The following is a 21,141-nucleotide window of genomic DNA, read 5'->3' as shown; positions in this document are numbered from 1 at the left end:
TATTATCAAGAATATTTTATTGTGTCTGTAGTTCTTTCCCAAGAAAAAAGCATGGATAACCAAAAGGCTTATGTGCTCGCTACAGGCTCTGGGCATCAAGCTCCAAACAGTTTTCCCATTCTTCAGCCTGCCCTTAGTGGAGAAGAACAGCTCATAGTATGGTAAGTGCTGATATAAAAGTACTGGAAAGAATTTGAAGGAAGGGAGAAAGAAAACTAACTAGAAAAAAGGTCTGTATGACTTAAAAGTAGAAAGAAATCGCTATAACATTGGAAAAGCGCAGGGATTTCAGAACCTGAGAATAGGGGAAAAGTGAAAAAACAGAACTAAAACACACTTTTAAATTCATCTACTCTTATTTTGATGAATGAGGACAGACAACTTGAAAAGCAAATTAGGTAGGAAAAGCAGCACAGAAAAACTTGGGAAAAGATGTGGGGGTCTTAGCCTTCTCCATATGGATGTATTTCTTTTATTTCCTTTAGTGCAACAAGCTTTTCCTAAATGGGAAAAAAAGGCAGTTTTAATATCATCCATTCTTTTAATCTGCTCTAATTTCTAGCACAAACCTAAAATATGTTAAAATAAAATAATCCTTACATGTTACTAGTATGACTGAAGATTCCAAAACTGACCAAAGCTAGAATGTAGAGTTTTGAACCAATCTTTTTAATATTTCAATACTAAAAATAAATTAGTTTTGCCTCACTAAGTGACAAAAAGTCCATGACGAAATTAGTGCTCATCGATTTTGTATTTTCTGAAAAATTCCGAATTCTAGTAATATCTGGCCTTCATTCATGCAGAGTTACAGCCATAAAAATGCCAGAAGATGTGTCTTCTAGCATAGAAATACTCTGAATACACATAAGCAAAATCAACATCAGTGGCATAGAATGCAGAAACATTAAATTAAACGCACTATTTCTGTTTTGCACAAAGCCTGCAGAACTTTGGAGTGCAACTTCTCCACGTACATAGGTAAACTTATTTTACCATCTCCTTTTTGGGCAGCAGAATTGTTAATTTCAATATACGAATACTACCTCACACTTATAAATACCTGATCTTTATCATGCCCAAGTGCATGTGGGCAGTGTGTACATCTAACATTGGGAGTAAAGGTCTCAGTGCTGAAGGCTGTATCACAATGTGCCCATAGGTGGCAGAATGGGCATACGGGGGAGACAAGAAATGCTCACCTGAATTAGCTCGTGGGCTAAGCGTCCCAGAACTTTTTGTGTCGTTCCATCAATTTCTAATTCTTTTATGACTTCCCAGTTACCATTCTGGAAGCTCACTGGCATAGAGAAGATAATTCCTTCAGGAACGCAAAACTGACCTGAAGAAGAGGGAAAAAATGACCCAACATGTTATTTCTTATTACAAAACACACCCTCACCAGTGTCAACATTAAATCCTACAGACTTGCAAAAGTCTGCAACTGCAAGATCTGAGTATAAATGGAGACTGCACTTTTCAGTCTACAGTTCAAAAAAGAGTTCCCCTTTTACAGTAACCTTGTACTTTAGTTAGACGTACATGAATCATAGAACATAGACTAGTCTGGGTTGCAAGGGACCTTTAAAGGTCTCTAGTCCAACCCTCCTGCCATGGGCAGGGACATCTTCAAATATACCAGCTTCCTCTGAATCCAACTTGACCTTGAATGTTTCCAGGGTTGGGGCATCTCCCCCCTCTCTGGGCAGTCTGTTTCAGTGTCTCACCACCCTCCTGGTAAATAGCTTCTTTATATCTAATCTATATATATCCTTCAGTTTAAAACCATTACCCCTTGTACAACTGTACAAATTTAAGATGTACAATTGTGCATCTTAAAAGGGGGAAAAATTATTTATTTCATACAAGGGTTAAATGGCTGTTGTGAAATATTACATTTATTGGTCCATATAACTACGCAAAAAGAACATGCTTTTCTGTCTTAGGCACTAAGATCTATAAAAAGTTCTTGGGCAAAACACATACATCAGAAAAGCATTAAAGCTGAAAGACTAAGAGAAAATCTGCAAAAAGACAATATTAACCTGAGAGATGCTAATAGAAAGTGAGTATCAAATCACTAGCCCTGGAAAGCAAAATTACTTAGATTTGGAAGTTCTTATGATGAAACAAACTCTCAGCCTCACATGATTTGTTTTACAAGTTTTTGTTACATTAAAAATATTGATTAAAAAGTAATGTTAGAGATAGGGGAAAGCTATTATATGTAGTGCAAAGCTACAAGAGAACACGAAAATAGATTTACCTTCACTAAGTACTCCCACAGAAACAATCTCCCCAGGAGGAGAGCCGTGATACCAGTACTGCAGTACAGTGGTTACTGCATGAGCAGGTAACATTCCTGTGCAACGACCAACTCGGGAACGCAGTGAACCCTGTGCAGATAGAAATTCTGAATGGATCCATTCCCTACCAACAAAAAAGGGTAAAAAAAGAGATTAAAAATCTAAGATGATTGCAGGAAGAGTAGTTTTGTAGACAAAAAAAGAACTAAACCTGAGGAAAGAAAACAGTCAAAACTTACTCCAACTTCTCTGTTGGAGGCAAGGCATTTACAGCCATTAAAAAAAAGGTCTAACAAAAAGTAGCTCAAAAAGTAATGCCAAACACCATTTTACTATGAAAGTTAGGTTATTTACTCAAGTTATAACCTCTGTTATTACTGTAATTTATATGTATTACTGATTTATGTAAGAATCCAGCCATGAACCATAATCCCCCTATGCTAGGCTCAGTACAAGCACAGAACAAAAGAAATGTCTCCTCTTCAGTAAATGCCGGGTTTAGACCAGAGTGGGAGCTCCATATAGCTGGGCCATGGTGCATCTCACATGTGCTGCCCTCTCACTGTGCCTATCCTTTCTCTACTACTGTTCTTTCCACAAGAAGCTATCTGACTGCCAGGTATCCTTTTCACATTTGTTAACAAATTGTCTATTTTGAGAAACTGACAACTTTAGTGTGCTCAGGCCGAATGTTTCATGTAATTCAGGTACAAATATCTGTTTAGTACTATTTCAAAGTTTCTTCATGTGTACTAGATATCTAAGTCACTGTCTGGACTTTCATTACTTACAAACTGCCCATGATATGATAGAAGAGAAACCCACTTAAAATGTAGGAAAATACAGTTATAAACAAAGTCGGCAGGAGAGCCAGAACTATGTACAGTGCTAGGAACTACTCAACTTTTTTCATGGATGAATACCTCAACTTATGTTTCCCTTTAAAACAGTGCTAATCAGTAAAGACAAATCTTGGAAACAAACACCTTTCTTGATGTTTTATCACCCAGTTCAGATAAATATGGATTAATTTAGTTATTTAGTTTTACTTTACAGAAATAAATGGGTACTGTACCTATCATAAATCATATTCAACAAAGGACGTTGAAAATTAGCTGGGCCCCAAATAGCAGAGTCATATCCATAAAGTTTTGCATGTGACAAATCAATGTAGTTAGAGCCAGTAATATTGCCCCAAACAATCACGTCTTTAACTCCTGTAACAGAGGAAAATATATATATTAATGAAGGGACAAACACTTTCACAGTGTAGGCTGGACTAGATGACCTTCACAAATCTCTTTCAAGATTAATTATTCTTCAGTTCAGTGCCCTGCCTTGCTAGCAGAAATTATTTGATCTGAAAAATGCAACCAAGTTCTCCTTAATATATGAAACCTCACTGCAAGTTGAAAAAGGAACTTTAACTTATATCATGCTATTTTAAACAATAGACAAACCCCAGTAAATACTTAGTGTTTAAAAACCAAACCAAATCATATTGCAAATATACAGCAATATTAATTTTAAAATCCTGTAAAAATAAATACAGAAACAATAAAAAAGTCATTAAAAAACACCTACTTTCTTTGGTGGAAAAGAATTTTCTCAAATAACCTGCTGATAGGCCCCTCAGCCTAACTTACTTTTCTATTTTATTAGGCTCCAAAATATCTAGACTTGTCATCAATGACTAGTTCTATCCCTACAACACTGAAAGAATCCTGATGGTGAGCAGGCTGTCAGAGCACACCTTTGCTATGTAGTGCAGAACTGTGCAAATATAACCAAGCTATAAGAACTGACCTGAGAAAGAAAGCTAATTAACCCCAAAATAATAGTACAACACAGTTCTACTTTACTCTCATTATCTGCACAGCAGTATGTTGCCATGTTTAATCACAGCTAGTTTGTGTGTCTCCAAAATAACAATGCACTACAGAGTACAAACGCAACCTTGACATCCTAGTTCCTAATCTGCAACACAACTCAGACCTTCTTAGTATATTTCCAGCATGAAATACACACCAGAATGGCAGGGCTGCATCCCAGAGCTAGCAAAAGACACCCTGGCATTCTGTACACCCATGCAATTCAGTGGGTGCACTGCTGTGCTTGCATTTCGGCATGCATATCAACTGTGTTCTGCAATGAAATATGTACTCCCAAAGGTGCACTGATTTCCCCAAATGCTACATAAATATTCACCTGCTGTGCTCATATTCAGCTTCCTGGCCAGCGTGGCTTTAGCTGCACTTTCCCAGGATGTTGCAACAGCAATGATATTTTCAGGCTTAATGGATGGGCCGTACGTCATAATCAGCGTCGCCTTAAGATTTGCAAAGGTTTTTCCTGATGAAATTACTCTGACCTCACTCTTGGCATTCTTCTCAATCAAGGGAGCGTACATTTGACATATCTCACTCACTTCTCTGATGTAGTTCTCAAGGGACTGGACTTCAAGGTTTAAGAGGACATCATCAAGAATAATAATAACATCAGCTTCAATAAAAGCCTCATCTATTTCAGTGTGCTCCAAAATACTGCGGAGAAGTGGGAACGCCATGTCTTCAGCTTCCATTACAATACTGCAAAGAACTTCCTTAAACTGGCCAGTGTCAAGCAAATGGATACTGATTTCTGTGGTCATCCCAAACACTTCTCCATTTGCCAACAGAGGGATCAGTTGATAACAGATTGGAGTTGATGCACTGATAAGAGGAGGATGTAGAAAAGTTAACAATGAACCACTGCTTGTTTGGAAAGTGTATATTTTGTATTTGATCACATTTAAATAGATCATTAGCTTGGATCCTTTACTTCTCTTTCTGTTATTTTAACAGGTTAAGAATTAAAACATTTGGGTCCTCCTTTAATTTGAAGGTTTTTCCATCCTATACATTTTAGTTGATGTTGTCACTTAAAAATTGGTGTCTTTATAGAACGACAATTGTTTAAGGTGCTCTGTTAGGACTGCTAAAATACAGAAATTTCTAAAGGCAGAACAGCAAGAGACTTTATCTACTTAAATATTTCCAACAACATTTAATGCAAGATAGTTACACAACAAAATTTCCAGCTTATATTGTAGATACCTGCTTTTCCCTAAACTGATCTGGGGTCTAAATGTTGCCTTTTCACAACCCTCACTTAAACTGGTGCAAAGTGTACAAAAGTAGTTTGTTTGTCATAGTGAGGGGTACAGAACCTAATTCAAATCATCAAATTACAGGGATTTGTGCATAACTTCAGATGGTTACACTTGCATTCTTTTGAAGCTGAGTGAAACTTCATAGATATTCTCTTTACTCTCACCTGGTGATCCAGATCTGCATGGGCTTGATAAGACTTTTAATCTCTTCATCCTCTTTTACAATTTCAAGATGAGCCTGTAGGTTCTCCTCAGCAATGTCTAACATTTCTTTACTCAACATCATAGAAGTGATGCCATAATATTGCTAAGAAGAAAAAGGACAATCTCTAATCAATCTCTAATCTCTAATGGCACCCCACATCCAGCAAGGTACCATTACAAACAACAGCCTTATTTTACATTTGAAGGAGGAAAAAAGAACAACACTGTTATAAAACATGGATTTACAGTATTAAAGGCAGCTCATTACCTGAGCATATTCCAGAAAATCTTTAAGTCCTCCCAGAAGCTGACCTTTCCCTCCACGGTCCAACAGTTCTCTCCAAATGATAGGAGACTGTCTGTGTTCCCATCCATTCATTTCACAAATGTCATGAAGCCACTGCTAATGTAAACATCCCCACCAAAAGGTTTTAACACTTAAATAACACTTAAATCTTACAACTATAAACATTCTTACTATTTCCTCTCAATACATAATCACAAGGTGCTTCACAATTTATGTACCAGCATGCGCAAAATGGGGAAACAGCACAAGGCAAGGCAGGGTGATACCTCACCTAAAGGTCTTACTTCTGCTGTGATTTTGCTTAATTGTCTTAGTATACTGAAGATGGAAATGTTGTGAAGCAGTGAATAAGACGAGGATTACTTAGCTGCAGAAGATAAGGAAGGTGAAGAGGTTAATTGCTTTCCACTTAACTGTTTGACTTACTTGGCTGAGGTGTCAGGCAAAATATAAGAGATAATAAACATCGTTGTACTGTCTATCTCATGAAGTCAGACTGCATTTTTTTTCAGATCCTTATAGGAACTACAGGGTAGACATGTCTACAGCACAAATATTCAGAAAGGCACATCCACATTGTAAACAAATATGTGATATTTAACTTCATACTTCCATAGCAATTCAAAGCCCTCGACTGCCAGAAATGCTCTTGACAAGTAACAACTCTGAAGGCATATGCAATCACAGTGACCAAAAGATTTACAGGCTGAGATGCCATGTATACATAAAACAAAAAAACTGACCAAACAAAAAAAAACCTCCTTGAACTTTTTATTGACAAAACACACCTTTAGGCTGGCCCACACTTTGTACCCATCTTCTGTAGTAAGACTCACAGTGATGCCAGTTGCTCAAAACATTCAAATCTTTCCTCTGGTTGGCTCTCACAGCCAAAGCTGCTTCTGCAGCACCTCTACCCACATATAATACCACTAATACAAGAAAATAAACATAGTACACGTAAGCACATTTGTTGGTTTGTAGAGCACTGGGGCACCTACCAGTGACTTGGCTTACAATCCCTTACCTCCCACTGGTCAGGGTGCTGAGTGATCTTGTGAACCCTGAAGTTGGGCAAGGCAGCCTGGAGACAGTCAGCCAAGTGTTCAGCTTTGGCATAGTAAGGGCAGTTTGCCTTACCTGTGAACACAGCAACAGGAGCACAAATGGATGATTTTGTGACACTGACTGATAAGGGCTAAAAAGACCATTGTTTAATGTGAGCCAGCAAAAGGTAGCTCTGGAGGTGAAACAGTCTCTTCAGACAGCGTTCAAGGGGCCGAGGAGGCCAGCCCTGCGGGAATAGCAGCAGAGGACGAAGCCTCACTGACGGGATAAGGGGAAAACGCTGACTCGGGTACTGCTAAGGCCGTGTGGGCACGGCTCCCGGGGAGCCTGAAGAGGGGATGGTGGGGAGCCCGCAATGAGGGACGGCCGCTGCAAGCGCGGCGGGGCTGCCCCGCCCGGGTCCCGGTACAAGGTGCTGCTGCTGCCGCCGGGGTCGCCCCGGCGTCCCGGGTGCCCGTACGAAGCGGTGCCGCCGGGGCCGCCCCGGGGTCCCTGGTGGCGGTACGAGGCGCTGCCCCGCACGGATCCCGGATCTCCCCTCACCCGCCACCACGAACTTGGCCATGAGCGCGCCGCCCCCCAACGGTGGCTCCGGCGTTGCGCAGCAACGCGCCGCGCGCCGAGGTAGTTTGTCCCTCGTCGCGCACCATCCCTCTCGCGAGGCCCGCCGGAAGCGCGCGGGGAGCGGGCGGTGTTATGGCGGCGGCGCCGCGTGAGAGGTAACGGCAGCCGCCGCTTGCCGGGGACCCCGGCACGGCCCAGCCCGGCCCTCTGGTCCCGGCACGGCTCGGCTGGTGCGATCGGCGCCAGGCACGGCCCGGCCAGCTGTTGCGTCCGGGAGCTCCGAGCCGGTGCGGAGCCGCCCAAAGACCTCTGTCCCCTTGTGCCGTCCTGCTCCGCTGGGCAGTGCTCCCGGCGCCTGGGGGGAGCGATCCCGAAACCCAGCGGCTTCTCCCCGCCTGGTGTCCCCGGCCCGGGAGTGATCCCGCGGGTGAGCCGGGCAGGCGGCTTTCCCGGCGGGTGGCGGCAGGGAGATCAGGCCAGGCTGGCGGGCGGGATTTTGTTACCCGGAGCTAAAGGGGACCCTCCAGGGCCCTGGAGATGCGTCTGCCTGGGAAACGTCACTTAGGAAAAACCTGTGCCTCCCGGCAGGGCTTTTGATTAGAGCGGCAAAGAGGAGGAAACAGTTGACACCCGGGCTGAGTTTGCCTTGTGCCGAGATGTTTGGCTGAAATGTAGGGGACTGAATAAAAGCCCCTCATTTTCCAGGGATCTTTTCCCAAATCTTGTCCCCTCCTGTAAAAGTGCATAGATCTGGCAGTTGAAACTGTAGGAGTTCAAAGTCTGGTAACTAACCCATAATTTTCAATTGTTTTTACAGATGAGTGATCTTATGCACTTCCTCCAGAACTGTTTCCATTTGTAGAATTTCATCGGATTTGAGTTGGTATTTGAAGTCTATTCATGAGGAATTAGCAAAAATGAATAAGAGAATAAGTTATTTGTTAAATACTGTTAGATACCTGCATAGGTACAGTTCTGTGTTGACTCCCAGATCTTCAGGCACAACAAGAAAACACATTTTATGGATTAGCAGATACAGGGATCCCTTGGGAAATGTGAACTTCAGGGAGTTATTTTTAAATATTTTTCCTTCTCTGCATGGATCATCACTTCGATTTCTATCTCAAAAGACGGATGTGTTTAGCACAGGTGCAGAGGCTTTGGTGAGTGAGCAGGCTTCCCAGAGCTCCTTGGAAGCAGAAAAGTTGGATGATTCTGGGAGCTTCAAAGCGAAGCATGTAGTGGGTCATAATGACCCATTCTTTAATAGTCTCCGGAAATGCACCTGTCCTTGCGATGCGCTGGACTTGGCTTCCGAGTCTGCTCTCTCCATCAAGCATTACACGAACTGTTTGACCACCACGTGGAGGCTCTTCAAACACATGTCAGAGGAGCAGCAGCGCTACGAGAAGCAGCTGATCTTTGAGCACCCGGCCTTTGCCAAGCTGTGCCAGCAGCTGCTGCGGGACTCCCGCAGGATGACGCGTGGGGACCTGGTGTTCAGCCTGCACGCCGTGGTGAACCTCGGGGTGCCCCAGAACACGCTTCTGGTCCAGACTTTGCTGAGAGTGTGCCAAGTAAGTGGGAAGATCCTTCTCCTAAATCTGGGCTGAAACCTTGTGGGCAATTCTGGAAGTCTGTGCAGCATCAGAGAGAACTGGGTTACATCCCTGGCTTAGGCTGGTGTTCTATGGAAACAGGGTTCCCATAGTTCATTTGTGTGTACTTCTTGTCTCCTTCATTTTTGAAACCACTGCTTGGTTTCAGATCTAACAGAGGAGAAGTCTCAAAAATCATTACCCCTCTCAAATCAACTGATTTTGATGTGAGTCTTTGTGGGGGTCACTGCAGAATTAAAGCTTGTGAATTGACTTTTGAGGGAAAAAAAAATGACAGGTACAGATTAAGAGTGGTCAGTTTTACTTTTCTGAAACTTCTGTTGGTTTAAAGTAATCTGACATTGTGGAAACTTTAACAGGAGAAGCTCAATCAACTCGATAACCGATGTGTCTCCGTTTTGGCAACTACTTTATCAGGGATGGACAAAGACAAGAATGTGAGCGCTCTTCAAGCTGGATTACAGTGAGAAAAACATATCTTTCACGTGTTCTTCCTAGTTCAATGTTGTTCGAATACATGTCTGTTAGAAATCATCGAGGGAATGTCTGCGCATAGAATACATACTGTGCTTTTAGGATTTAAACGATCACATGAGATTAGAGCTGTCCTACACAGTGATTTTTGGCGTTGTCTTTGCAGTTTCGAGCAGGAGGGCTTCCAGTAGTATAGGGTACTAGTCTGGTCCGCAGGGAATTGTGTTCTGGCTGCAGCTCCATCAGTGTGGGTTTTTTGTGATCTTAAGTCCCTTCACATATCTATCCCTCTTTTATCTGGGTGTAGATGGAAGGTAGTGAGACTAGCTTACTTTGTGAAGTATTTTTGATTTTTCATAATTAAAAATGCTATTTAGCAGCCTGGGAATATTTTCTTTTAATTTAGTAAGTAAAAATTAGGATGAAGACTAGTTGCATCCAGCAAGTCCCTCTCTGTAGTGCTTTATCAGAATAACTTGTTTGGCTGTAGTGAATTTTTTCTGGGCCAATGCGATTTATGTGACTAACCAAGCTGGTCAGTCCCATAAGATTGTTCTTACTGAGGCTGTCACAAAACTTGCCATGGATTAGTACTTTTGATCCTGTGTCACGTTCTACTTTGAGAAGGTGGATGTGTCTTAAAAGTTGGCGCAAAGCAGGAGAGCCCTCTACAGCTCTCTCTCTGTCTTGATGTCTGGAGCTCTTGCCTATTTGCAGGGGTGAATTTCAGACCAGTGCACTGCCTTAGAAAGTGGCACTTCATAATTTTGTAGCTGTGCAGGTATATTTAAGGGTTGTTTGGACAGAACAATTACAATACCACCCTCTGAGACAGAAAAGCAGGTGCTAGGAATGCAGAATTCCTTCATCTTGTGCCTATGATCCCTGTGTTGCGATATTCCCCTTCTGTTCTTGCAGCCCACAGCACTGCTTGTTTGTTTTCTTTCCTCACTTGCAACAAATTGTTGTCAGTGTCCGTTCCTGAGTTTCCTGGCAGTTTCAGAACTTGTTTGCACATAGATGATTCTGAGATAAAAATATGCAATTTTTTTTTCTGCAGAAGGATGTTAATTCTTTGACGGTTAACGGGACTCACATCTACACAGTCACATATGCAGTCTGGTCAGGTGCCCCTGCTGTTAATATATCAGCAACATCATTCATCTATCAGGATAATGTTAAGAAAGTATATAAAATTATTTCCGTGTGTAAAATATCTGTGCTGCAGCTACGTCACGTAGAGTTATGCCAATATTGCATAAAAAAGGAGGTGGGAAAGGAGCAGGGAATTACAGCTTTAACTTAGGGGTACATCAGTGAGGAAGAAGGGGGGTACCTACTGTTTCTGCTGAAATGAGGAAAGTTCTTGTGTGTGTTTCTTCATCAGGTTACTAGTGGAGCAGCGCATTTCAGGTATCAAAGACATCTTTATTCTGCAAAACCTGATGAAATGCATGGGAAAAGATGTTCCGTTTTTTCTGAAAAAGAAATTAGAGGTAAGTTTAGTTGGAGGCTCATTTTTACTTCCACAAAGCCTGTGCTCTTGCATTGTTTATAAATTGTGTATGGTCCAGGTATATCTGCAGGAAGAACTTAAATTTGGGGGTTGGGAACAAAAGGAGTTGAGGCAGTAAAATGGCAGTGCCCTTGGCTCTTTGGTTTGGCCACATGTTGTTTCATAGAAGCACTTAAAGGCTGTTCCCTGATTCCCTTGCCCAGCTTGTGACTGGAAGACAAGGCGACAGAAAACTGGTCTGTGATGGGGCTGTGTCCAGTAATGGTAAGGGGATGGAAGACTGATGGGAGTGAGGTTGGGAGCAGTCTTTAGGTTTTATGGCAGGGCGTAATGAAGTTTGTCCCCTGATTTAAAAATCCTTTTTGAAACCACTTTTCAAACAAGGCCTGCTGTGTTTTCATCACATAACTGAAGGGCACTGAGGTCAGACTTAGTAATGGCATCCATGAAATATCATAAAAGTGAAAGGAAAATAACATTTGCACTTGTTAGCTAAAGGGAGCTCCTAATTTTCTGAGCCCACAGGGTGCTATTTTTTTACAGTGTAATTTCTATTGTAGGTGCATTTTGTATTTAACCTTTGATATGCATGCAGTAAGAATATTGTATTTTAGTAGCCAATATATTTTGTAGTCTCGTTTTTACTGTCATTTATATCAATCTAATTACTGCTTCAATAAATGAAATCTCTCTTGTGGCAACAGAGCTGACCACCTCTGCCTCCACAGAGCTGGCCACCTCACATTTGTAGCTGGGTGTTTGTATTAAAGATAGGCTGCTCGGTATAGTATGGATCACTTTGGTGGCTTACATCTTTCATGGGCATGCAGATCAGTCAACTGTGCCAATTTTGTTTCTGCTACTTTTTTAAGAGTTTGCAGAAGATACATATTCACAGTATTTGGAAATGACCTTTGCTGGGACTTCTTTCTTTTGAAAGAAGCATATAAAGGCAAATTTCTGGGAACTTGCATAGTGACACATATCTAGAGCACTTGACCTGTTAAAATTGTATATTAAGAAATTGAAAGTAGTTACTTTATGCTTTTGCTATTTTTTGCTTTTTTTTCTTTCATATAAATCTGAACTAAGGAATTTGGGAAAGTTTTGGTGAAAATGTCTTCACCAGAAAGCAGTGATAATATACCAGAAGAATGAAGGATTTAATAAACTCTGATTCACTTTAGATGGCAGTTTTGAAAGAAATAGATCATCTGACTTTTCCGAATGCTCTGCGTGTGTTTTTGGCTCTTGTTGCAATGAATTATTGTTCGTATCCAATCCTGACTGCCTGCAGTAAAAAGATCCAGGGTAAGAAAAAAATATACTTATTAAATTTCCCTTCCTTATACCAAATTCTTTCTAATTACTGTCTCATCTTCCTTTTCTGACTTCCTTTAAAACTCAGGAAACATCTTTGTTTTACAGGATATTATAGTTATGTGGAGCCATTTGACAAGAAGCAAGACAGAAAATTACTGATAAATAATGAAAACAAATAGCTCTTGTCATCTCTGCCCTTCTTAACATTTACCTGAATTACATGTTTTTGTTTATGTTTTTCTGTACACAGGATTTAGGAAAAAGAATTTAATTCTATCAAGAAAAGACAGATTTCAAATAAAATTTTAAAACAAATCTGAATTGGAAACAGACAGCTTTCAGGACGGATTGGCAGCTTAGTGTGATTAATTGGTAAACTAAATGAAAAATAGTGTTTCCCTGATGAACTGGATTTAATTATTGAGTATTGCTTAATAAGTGACCTCATTCTGTAGCCCAAAGAAACGTTAAATGAAAGCTAATGCTTTCACGTCTCTCTACACCTTTACAATACATTGCTTAAGTATATGTGGTCAGTATGTATTGATTCATACTTAAAATAAAAATGCGTTTGTGTCTGAAAAAGCATTAAAATAGTAAAATAGCATTTTTAACATAAATAAACCAGAAGTGTTTAGCCTTTATTGTCCTTATATGTATTAGGACACAGTGTTTAATTACACATACTGGCTTCTCCCATAGGACTTCCACCACACTCAGGACACAGGCCAGGTGACATACACAGAGTGAGCAGCGACTTTTTTCAGCATTTTTGAGTGCTGAAAGTCAAGAAACCTGGAAGGTGTCCTGGGAACACAATCTTCTTGCTTATTTTCTAAATTTGTCCCCTTTTGCTGATTAATGTGTTCTAGCTTGATGCCAACTCAGTTTGGTTTCTCCTGTCTCAGTTTCTTCATGTGTTTTAGCTCAGTTGAGCTTTGCCTAGCTAGTCTCAGTCTGTTCCACAGTTTCATATCAGATTTTTTCCCTCCTCCATCCCTTAACCAAACTGTTCCCACAGTGTCTCCAACCTACAGCTCCCATTGCTTTGTAACATTTGTCCCTTTTTGATCTACTGTTACAGAAAATGTCCATGATGTTCCATTTCGGCAGTTAATTCTCATTCTGGAAGCTTGTCACACTCTCCAGTACCGTAATGTAAAACTGTTTTCAGCATTAGCAGACTACGTTAATTCCACTGCCTGCCTTTGGGACAAAAGACAGGTGAGTTTGAGACCAAATAATTTATAGCAGTACTAGTAGAGTATCTGGTGCTTTCCATCTTATGTTTCTTCATGTTTGTGCTTGATCTTTGGGGAACAGATTTTTAGGTATACCAGTCTGATGAAGTTGATAGTTAAATTTTTAAAATGCTCTTCTATTTATTGATAAGTAAAGAAACAAATAAAAGTGGTGTTATGGTTTGAAAAATTTGCTTTCATTAAAAATGCCTTTTATGATATCAACAGGTAGGATTTACTTCACTGACTTTCTTGACTTATAAAACTCTCTTTTCATTTAGATTATCCTTTTTCTTTCTGCCTGTGAGGCACTTGGCTTTCAGCCTAGTGAGTTGATGGAGATTTTTGCTGAGAAGCTGACCGAAGACCCTGAATTCCTTAACTTGAAAAACCTTTTGATTGTTCTCCGAGTGTATTCACGACTCAACTATGTTCCCAGAGTCCAAAAGCATCGGTAGGTTTTCATTTAGGATGCCTGATAATACGTTACGTAGTCATTATAGAGTAATGTATGGCAACTAGTATTTGATTTCAGTTGTGGAAGAGTTCATAATCCGGTTTCATTAATCTGCAAAGTAAATTTGCTGTGTCTTTTTACATTTTTTCTACATAGGATTTTTTTTGTCTAGCTGAAGACTTTGGTTCTAGACTGACTAGGCTACTAAATCTGTTGATAGGTAGCTTTATCCTCAAAGTAAGAATCAAATGCTAGTGGTAAATAACACAAGCTAACAAAGATTTCTAACTTGTATTTTTGTTTGAAATGTGTGTTTTTATAGCCTTATTTGTGTATTTAGATACTTTTCTTCTGATTTTGGAAAGGTTTTTTGAGACCCTTCAAAGCTGCTTGAATAAATGCCTGCCTCAGATTTCCGACACAGAACTGCTGAAGGCAGCATATTCACTCTGCATGTTAGGATATCTTCCCCATCAAGCACTGGATGAGCTGCTGCAAAAGGACAGCAAGGATGAACTTATACTGTCAGGTCAGACCTTACTTTGTCATCTTCTTGTTTTAAAAAGAATAGTCTGCCTGTGTACATAATTTGTTGTAATTGTGTTAAAAGATTAGAAATTAAAGAACCCCAACATGATTAATATTAAATTTGAAGTCCTCAAGACGGAGCTAATTTAGTAATGGTGTTCTGAGTGATCTGGCTTTGCACTAGGGCATCAGCTTATTGTCTTGGGCCCCATGGTGGAAACAGTTTCATAGTAGGTGTGCAATTAAATGAACAGAGATGAAGATGGGATTTGTGAAAGTGGTAGAAATGTGCAAGAGCCAAGGGTTCTACAGTCAGTAGATGTTCAGGCATTATTAAAAATATAGGAAGTCTTAACCTTTATAAACTAACTTTAGTACCTGGAATCATGAGTAAAAGTGGGATTTGGACTGCTCTGAGTTATAATGAGGTACTTGTAATGGTTTGTAGAAGAATTTGCTTTCCACATTACAATTTTGTACAGGTAGTAGAATAGTTGAGCGGAGTAGAAATTCGGTGTAAAAACTGTGTCTTGCTGTTGAGCCTGCTGTGTCTCAACCTGAAAGCTGTAAAGCTGTAACTGCCTAGCATTTGCACAGCTTAATGCTCTTCAAGTACAGTTTCAAAATTTTGGCTGAGTCTAATATCCCTTTTTGATTTATAAGTAGCGTCCTGATTGTGTGGATTTTATGAATGGTTTTTATGCATACTCTCCCATGATAACTGACAGCACGCACAGAGCTGTGTACAGCAGAGGGGGAAGACTGCATAAATGGGCAAGCTCCCTGCCATAGACTTTAATTTTGTAATTAGTGAATTGATGGTGTGTATTTAACAATACATTGAAGAGACTCAATAATATTCAGTGAAAATCAATTGGGTTTCACTTCTTACATCGAAATTCATTTGTTGTGCTAGAACAGACTATAAAAGATAATAAAATTAAAAATCCTGTGGGATGATACATTGTATGTAGTATTTTTGTATCCTTTTTCAGATGGTCTTTACAAAGAACAAAAGGAAATGATGCTTTGCTGTGTGAAAACTTGTATGGAACTTGATAGCCCTTCCTTCACAAAGCCTGCATTTGTGGTGACCGAGAATTCGTCCTCATTGGTCTCTCTTAATCTCAGAAAGGCTCAGGAGGCACTGATAGAGCTTCTAGGAGATGAGAACATGTTTCGGCAAAATGCTCAGCTGCCATATAAGTATCACGTTGGTATGAAGCTAAATTATTGTCAAATTCTTTTTAATATAGATTTATAATCCCCAAAACAATAAGGTGGTAATAAATTTGCATAGGGTGCAAGTGATTAAAAGTGTAACACTTTTGATGACAGTCTTTTAACAAATTATGTCCTTGGTTGGTGAATCTACTTTCTAGGATGCTTCTGGTAAAGTATTTAAATCCATTTCCTAAAAGTTAATGATTTCTCTTATTCTCAAAACTGCTTTGGACTTTTTGTTAAGCATCAGCAAGCAGATGTTAATTGTACATAAATCCAGTATGGCCAACTGTTCGAGAGAGTTGACATGTTGGTACTAAATTACGTTAGAAACAAGGCCAAACAGCAGCTGCCTTTTGTTCTCTAACTTGTTTCTTCTCTGAAGTTCTGGCTAAGGTTTGGGTTTCACCTTCTTTTATGAAATGTGATATGACCTTTTGACAGGTGATCATTTCAGAAGGTTTGGTTTCTTTTATGTTTTGATCTTGCTTATTTTTTTTGTCAGCCATCCAGCTTACCAGTTCTTCTGTACTTGTAATAATTTTCTTCCCAAATATTTCCAATGAGGAATTGGACTACAGGAAAACATGAGTAAGCATGACAGCCTGCAATCAAGAGTAGTTTCTTTAAACAATGATTTCGCTCCCATAAAGTTACATCTGCAGTTTCCAAAAACAAATTTATTTTTTCTGGAGATCTGCAAGCTATAGCTGTTTATATTGGTTGCAGGGAGGGAAAAGCTATCAGTAATAAGTCAAGTAATAGAGAACAGCAATTAGAAACAGATCAGCAATGGTGCCTATTAACTTTTTCAAATGAGCTGTTCGTTTGAAAACAGTTTGAACAATTAATGTGTTCAAATGAGAACATTAATTGTAACCTCTTGTTTTGTTGGGTTTTTTTCAGATTTTGAAATCAGAATGGATTCAGAAGGAAAAAAAGTGCTCCCTATAGCTGCAACAGATGATAATCCTGACCCAGGTGTTCAAAGGTGTCTCTTTTACTCCATATTTTTTCTAGCAGGCTAGTTTTATTTGTATGTATTCCATCCAGTTACTACTTCAGTTCACTGATTTGCAGGAGCAAAGTAGATAACTAAATTGTTATTTATGGTCACTGAAATACACAAAAATTGCCGTGCCAGTTCAGAGTAACTATTCATCCAGCTCAATACCTGCTTCTGAGAGAGGCTAAAATTAACATTTCAGAGAAAGAGGCAGGAAACATCACAGTGATCTGATACTCTAGTAATGAATGCAGGTAGAATTTTAAAATTGCAAGTGTTTGTGTGTCCAATTAAACATTCAGTTATTCTCTTGTCTCAAAAATGTGCATCTTAATGATATGTTATGGCAGTTAATTCAGCTACTGAAATATACTTTGAATAAAAAGGATCATCATATGCACATTTTAGGTGATTAATTTAATCTTGTGTAGAAGACTGACCTCTCAGTAATTGAAGCAGGACATATACCATTTAAGTAATGCTTAAGTAGAATTGGGTGATACTTAACATTTGTGTGCTGGATCACTGCACAATGTATTTTTATACAGTTTGCTTTTTGGTAAAAAGAGAGCTAGTGAACTGTGTAACAGAAAGTCAGTGTTCCAAGCCATTCAACTTTTCTCTCCCTTCCAAGTAGGTTTTTATGGAAGGAAGTAACTGATTCTGAATATTATTAGCAAAAGATCAAAGTAAATGCAGAATCTCTCAGATTAATGGAGAATGCTGAATGATCTATTACCTTCTCATTGTGGGAGAAGTGGAGATCTAAGTACTTAATTCTGCTGTAGGTATTTGGGTAGATGGTGGAAGTTGTGTGAGCTCATGGAAGAAGAAAGAGTCTAAATTACTTAATTCTGAAGTTTGAAATTTTTGTAGTACTGATATTTTTGCCTACCAGAAAGAGAGCTGTATATTCTGCTGTGTTAAAAGACATCATTGAATCATTATCTTAAAAATGCTTGTTCTGCATTTGTGCTCTTCTTGGTTGTAGATTGGCTCTTCTGTTTGTTCCTCTGTCTGCTTTCTGCATGGGTACAACACACCCCCAAGGGAAGCTGGCAATGAAGAAGCGGCATCTAAATAAACTGGGCTATCACGTGATTCTGGTAAGAAGAGTCAGGTTATTCTCTCTGTTTGGGTTCTGTTATCAGTGTAGTGATGAGTGTGTTTGGTAGAACAGGCATTGTTCTACCAAACATGAAAGCTCACCTGGGATGGTGGGCCTTCTCCAGAGTGGTAATTGCGTATCTTTGCTAGTTAAAACGGAGTGATGGTGTCACTACCAAGAAAGGGCAGAGGAACTCTAAAAGACAAGCCACCACTTACCATTATCAGTGAAATAAATGTAATCATAGTTGAGGGGGAAAAAAAATCAAGCCACTGAATTCTTTGTGCCTAAAAAACTTATGTGTCTCTAGCTTGTTTCCCTGATTTTCATAGAGTGAATGACTCAAGTGAACTTGTTTTTAAAATACAGCAAATCCCTATGGCCTTCTCATCACTGAACACTTGGTTTGTAGGACAGGGTAGTTTGGATAATAAAAATAATGTACTCTCTCCTTTTACTTTCTTCTAGATCCAGAACAGGAAGTTTCAGGAAATGACAAATGAAGAAGCAGTTGAGTTTTTGAAAGGAAAAATTTATTTAGAAAATGCTTCCTCTTCTTCTGAAGCAACTGTGCAGGATAATAATTAAAATAAACTAAAAATTTTGGGTCTCCTGATCTCTCTTTTTCCTTTGTAATTAATGTAAGGTTTTAACGGAAGAGATAAGTAGTTTTATACACAACTGCCTGCTCCAAAGTATTACAGATTATGAAAGTTTGTGAAATGAACGATGCCTGCTCATAGTGGGCATTTTCTTTTGTGAAGTGGTAGTGGAATTTCTCTAGTAAAAGGAAATAATCCAAAAAGCATCCTGACATCTACTGCTGTTGAAATGTCTTAATTTAATCTGTATTTTGCTTCCCCTCCGGTGTGCCCCAAGTTAAATTTCTCTCGAGCTGGTTCAGGGAAAGGATGTGACTATTTCAAGTGCTATTGGAACCTGGCCTACAGTTAGGCACTAGAAGGATTCCTGCCCAACATCCCATACAGTTCTTTATGCAGAACTATATATGGTAAAGCAGTAAATAACTTGGCCTAAGTGGTGTATTAAAAGATCTGGTTATGTGGAAAGTTTCTGAAGAAATCAATCCCCCTCAGTTTTCTGAAGTTCAGGCCAGTAGTGGTTCAGTAAACTGTATGCTTTTTCTTTTGAACCGTTTGTTTCACTGCTACTGTAATAGATTTTGAGACATCTCACTACAAGAACACAGGTCTTCTATGTCTTCACAAAATGACTCCTGCTCTCTGTTTCTGATATTAGTGTCTCCACAATTATTCAAAGAGGTGTTGCAATACTCCGATTTGCTCATTACATACGGTGATGCATCTCCACTGGCCTGTTGTGTAGTGGTGTGATTGATTAGGGTGGCAGAGTTCTAGAAGTGCAAAGCAGCTTTGGGCCTTTTATCTGAAGGAGCAGAGTGAACTGATGCATCTTTTCTGTTCTTGGTAACACGTACTGATAAAATGCATTTTGTTCTGCTGGAGTTGCTGAAGTACTTAGAGCATTGAAGTGCTCAAAATACATTTGGAAACAACAGCTTGCTTCTTTCTGTATAATCAGTAATCAGATCTTCAGTCACAATTCTGCTGCACCACAGCCACATTCCCATCGGCATAGAGGGAAACAGCAATACTTGCTACAGTGACTGTGTACTACCTAACCGTGGTGCCCTTGCTTCATTTGCTGAGCTACAAGCACTGCGTTCTTTGTCTTTCTGAAGTAGCATGGACACATGGTTAAGGTACTACTACAGTGATGAGGTAAAAAAGGTATTGCAGTCATAAGGTGAAAAGAAGCAATATGTTAAGAAAAATTCATTGCTCAACTTCTTGTGGAACATGCAGATAGAATACAGTGCATATTTGCGAAGGAAGCAGTGCAACCAAAGCAGCGTTGTCATGGCTGTCTGGCATAAAAAGCAGAGAGAGCTGTTCAGTATTTCAGTCTCTGAAATGCAGCACATACAGGAAAACAGATTTGATGCAATTGTAAAACTTAACAACCAGAGCAAAGTTCATCTGTGTGACTTGGTGAGAAGTTTGTTATGCCCCCTTTTTGGATCTGCTACTTTAAGAAAGCATTGTCTGTACAATTTCAGCCGTGAGGCACACTGGTCAGTGCCATTCTGTTGGTTTGAGCTGGCTGACTGACTCATTGTCGCAGCCTGTGCTGGAGGAAGTCTGAAATGCTCTGTGCTGGGGTGTCAGGTAGTGCACAGAGCTATGTTTGGGAAAGCACTTGGTGCTCTGTAAAGTTGGAGCCCTGCAAACCAATAATGCAGTGTCAGCTGTGGCTCTTGCTTTGGCTGGGGAACTGCTCCCTCTGCTGTGAGCTTTTCAGTCAGGTCTTCAGGAGTAGGTATGTAACTCCCATCCCTTCAGGGACAAAACACGGGCAGGGAAGTATACTGTCCTCTTGGATGCCACGGGCCTGGACAGAATTAGCGGCCAGTGGGCACAAAATGGCATAGCACATTATTAAACTAGATGATCACCATATGTTTTTTCTTTGTTAAACACCTTAAGAATAGGTAGAAATGAATACAAGCAGCATGGAAGTGTAGTAGTCTGCCATTATGATCACTGTCCTTACTAAAATTTCTTGCTTTATGCTCTCTCAATAATTTATGTTGGTCCTATGTCATCTATGCTGATAGATAGTTCTAAGCATCATGTAGCTACTGCCAGAGACTTCAGACCTGTGGGTTTCTTGAATCTTCACATATGCTAAAAAGCTAGTCTGCTGAAAATAAAGCCAGGTTTTTCAGGTGTCCAATTCATGTAATAAGGAAGATCTAATCCCCTGTTCTGTGCATTACAATCTGTATTTAGAATACCATTCTCCTCTCCTGAGTCATTATTAAAATTAGTGGGAGACTCACAATGAAGATCAACAATAATTATTTTTCTCCCATACTTATGGGGTTTGTCACTGCATGGAGTGCTTGGTGTGGAAGGTGCAAAATCATCTTTTTTAAGCAAAACAGGTAAAAATACATGTTTTTAGCTGACCTGCCAATGAGGCTAACTGGAGATGCAAGTT

General features: G+C 39.8%; 2 protein-coding genes across 13 annotated transcripts; one reads left to right on the top strand and one right to left on the bottom strand.

The window, feature by feature from the left end:
• MDH1B (malate dehydrogenase 1B) lies at positions 1 to 7,647 on the bottom strand. Of its 10 annotated transcripts, none has more exons than XM_027678326.1 (10): positions 7,580 to 7,647; positions 6,996 to 7,108; positions 5,930 to 6,064; positions 5,622 to 5,764; positions 4,735 to 5,017; positions 4,515 to 4,635; positions 3,382 to 3,523; positions 2,267 to 2,430; positions 1,203 to 1,342; positions 1 to 500 (listed from the first exon to the last, which is right to left on the bottom strand). In XM_027678326.1, exons 1-10 carry the CDS (start codon positions 7,599 to 7,601, stop codon positions 444 to 446), a joined length of 1,320 nt encoding a protein of 439 aa, XP_027534127.1. In that variant the 5' UTR covers positions 7,602 to 7,647; the 3' UTR covers positions 1 to 443. The 10 variants fall into 10 exon arrangements, with proteins under 10 accessions (XP_027534127.1, XP_027534130.1, XP_027534126.1 ...); XM_027678329.1 differs by lacking the exon at positions 7,580 to 7,647 and adding exons at positions 6,240 to 6,335; positions 6,805 to 6,900 and having other exon boundaries at positions 4,515 to 5,017; positions 6,996 to 7,392; XM_027678325.1 differs by having other exon boundaries at positions 4,515 to 5,017.
• FASTKD2 (FAST kinase domains 2) lies at positions 7,642 to 18,712 on the top strand. 3 transcript variants are annotated; one of them, XM_027678323.1, is made up of 12 exons: positions 7,642 to 7,755; positions 8,418 to 9,177; positions 9,579 to 9,682; positions 11,081 to 11,189; positions 12,397 to 12,520; positions 13,617 to 13,756; positions 14,055 to 14,227; positions 14,596 to 14,759; positions 15,754 to 15,975; positions 16,889 to 16,973; positions 17,980 to 18,094; positions 18,565 to 18,712. In XM_027678323.1, the coding sequence occupies exons 2-12, from the start codon at positions 8,518 to 8,520 to the stop codon at positions 18,682 to 18,684; spliced, it is 2,016 nt and encodes a 671-aa protein (XP_027534124.1). In that variant the 5' UTR covers positions 7,642 to 7,755; positions 8,418 to 8,517; the 3' UTR covers positions 18,685 to 18,712. The 3 variants fall into 3 exon arrangements, with proteins under 3 accessions (XP_027534124.1, XP_027534125.1, XP_027534122.1); XM_027678324.1 differs by lacking the exon at positions 7,642 to 7,755 and adding an exon at positions 7,825 to 8,075 and having other exon boundaries at positions 8,423 to 9,177; XM_027678321.1 differs by lacking the exon at positions 7,642 to 7,755 and adding an exon at positions 7,915 to 8,027.
• Positions 18,713 to 21,141: the final 2,429 nt, after the last annotated feature.

The sequence above is a fragment of the Neopelma chrysocephalum genome, unplaced genomic scaffold (assembly GCF_003984885.1).
Source record: "Neopelma chrysocephalum unplaced genomic scaffold, ASM398488v2 Primary Assembly neopelma1_44, whole genome shotgun sequence".
NCBI classification, from domain to species: Eukaryota; Metazoa; Chordata; class Aves; order Passeriformes; family Pipridae; genus Neopelma; species Neopelma chrysocephalum.
This window is presented reverse-complemented; position numbering and strand designations above follow the sequence as displayed.

Bases quoted from the DNA above. Each gene is read 5' to 3' on its own strand.
- FASTKD2 (XM_027678323.1), top strand. From the start codon at position 8,518: ATGAATAAGAGAATAAGTTATTTGTTAAATACTGTTAGATACCTGCAT. The intron at 16,974-17,979 runs GTGTCTCTTTTA...TCTTGGTTGTAG, and splicing joins CCTGACCCAGGTGTTCAAAG to ATTGGCTCTTCTGTTTGTTC. The intron at 18,095-18,564 runs GTAAGAAGAGTC...ACTTTCTTCTAG, and splicing joins TGGGCTATCACGTGATTCTG to ATCCAGAACAGGAAGTTTCA.
- MDH1B (XM_027678325.1), bottom strand. From the start codon at position 7,601: ATGGCCAAGTTCGTGGTGGCGG. The intron at 3,524-4,514 runs GTGAATATTTAT...CCTCTGTTACAG, and splicing joins GCTGAATATGAGCACAGCAG to GAGTTAAAGACGTGATTGTT. The intron at 2,431-3,381 runs GTACAGTACCCA...TTTTGTTGGTAG, and splicing joins TTGAATATGATTTATGATAG to GGAATGGATCCATTCAGAAT.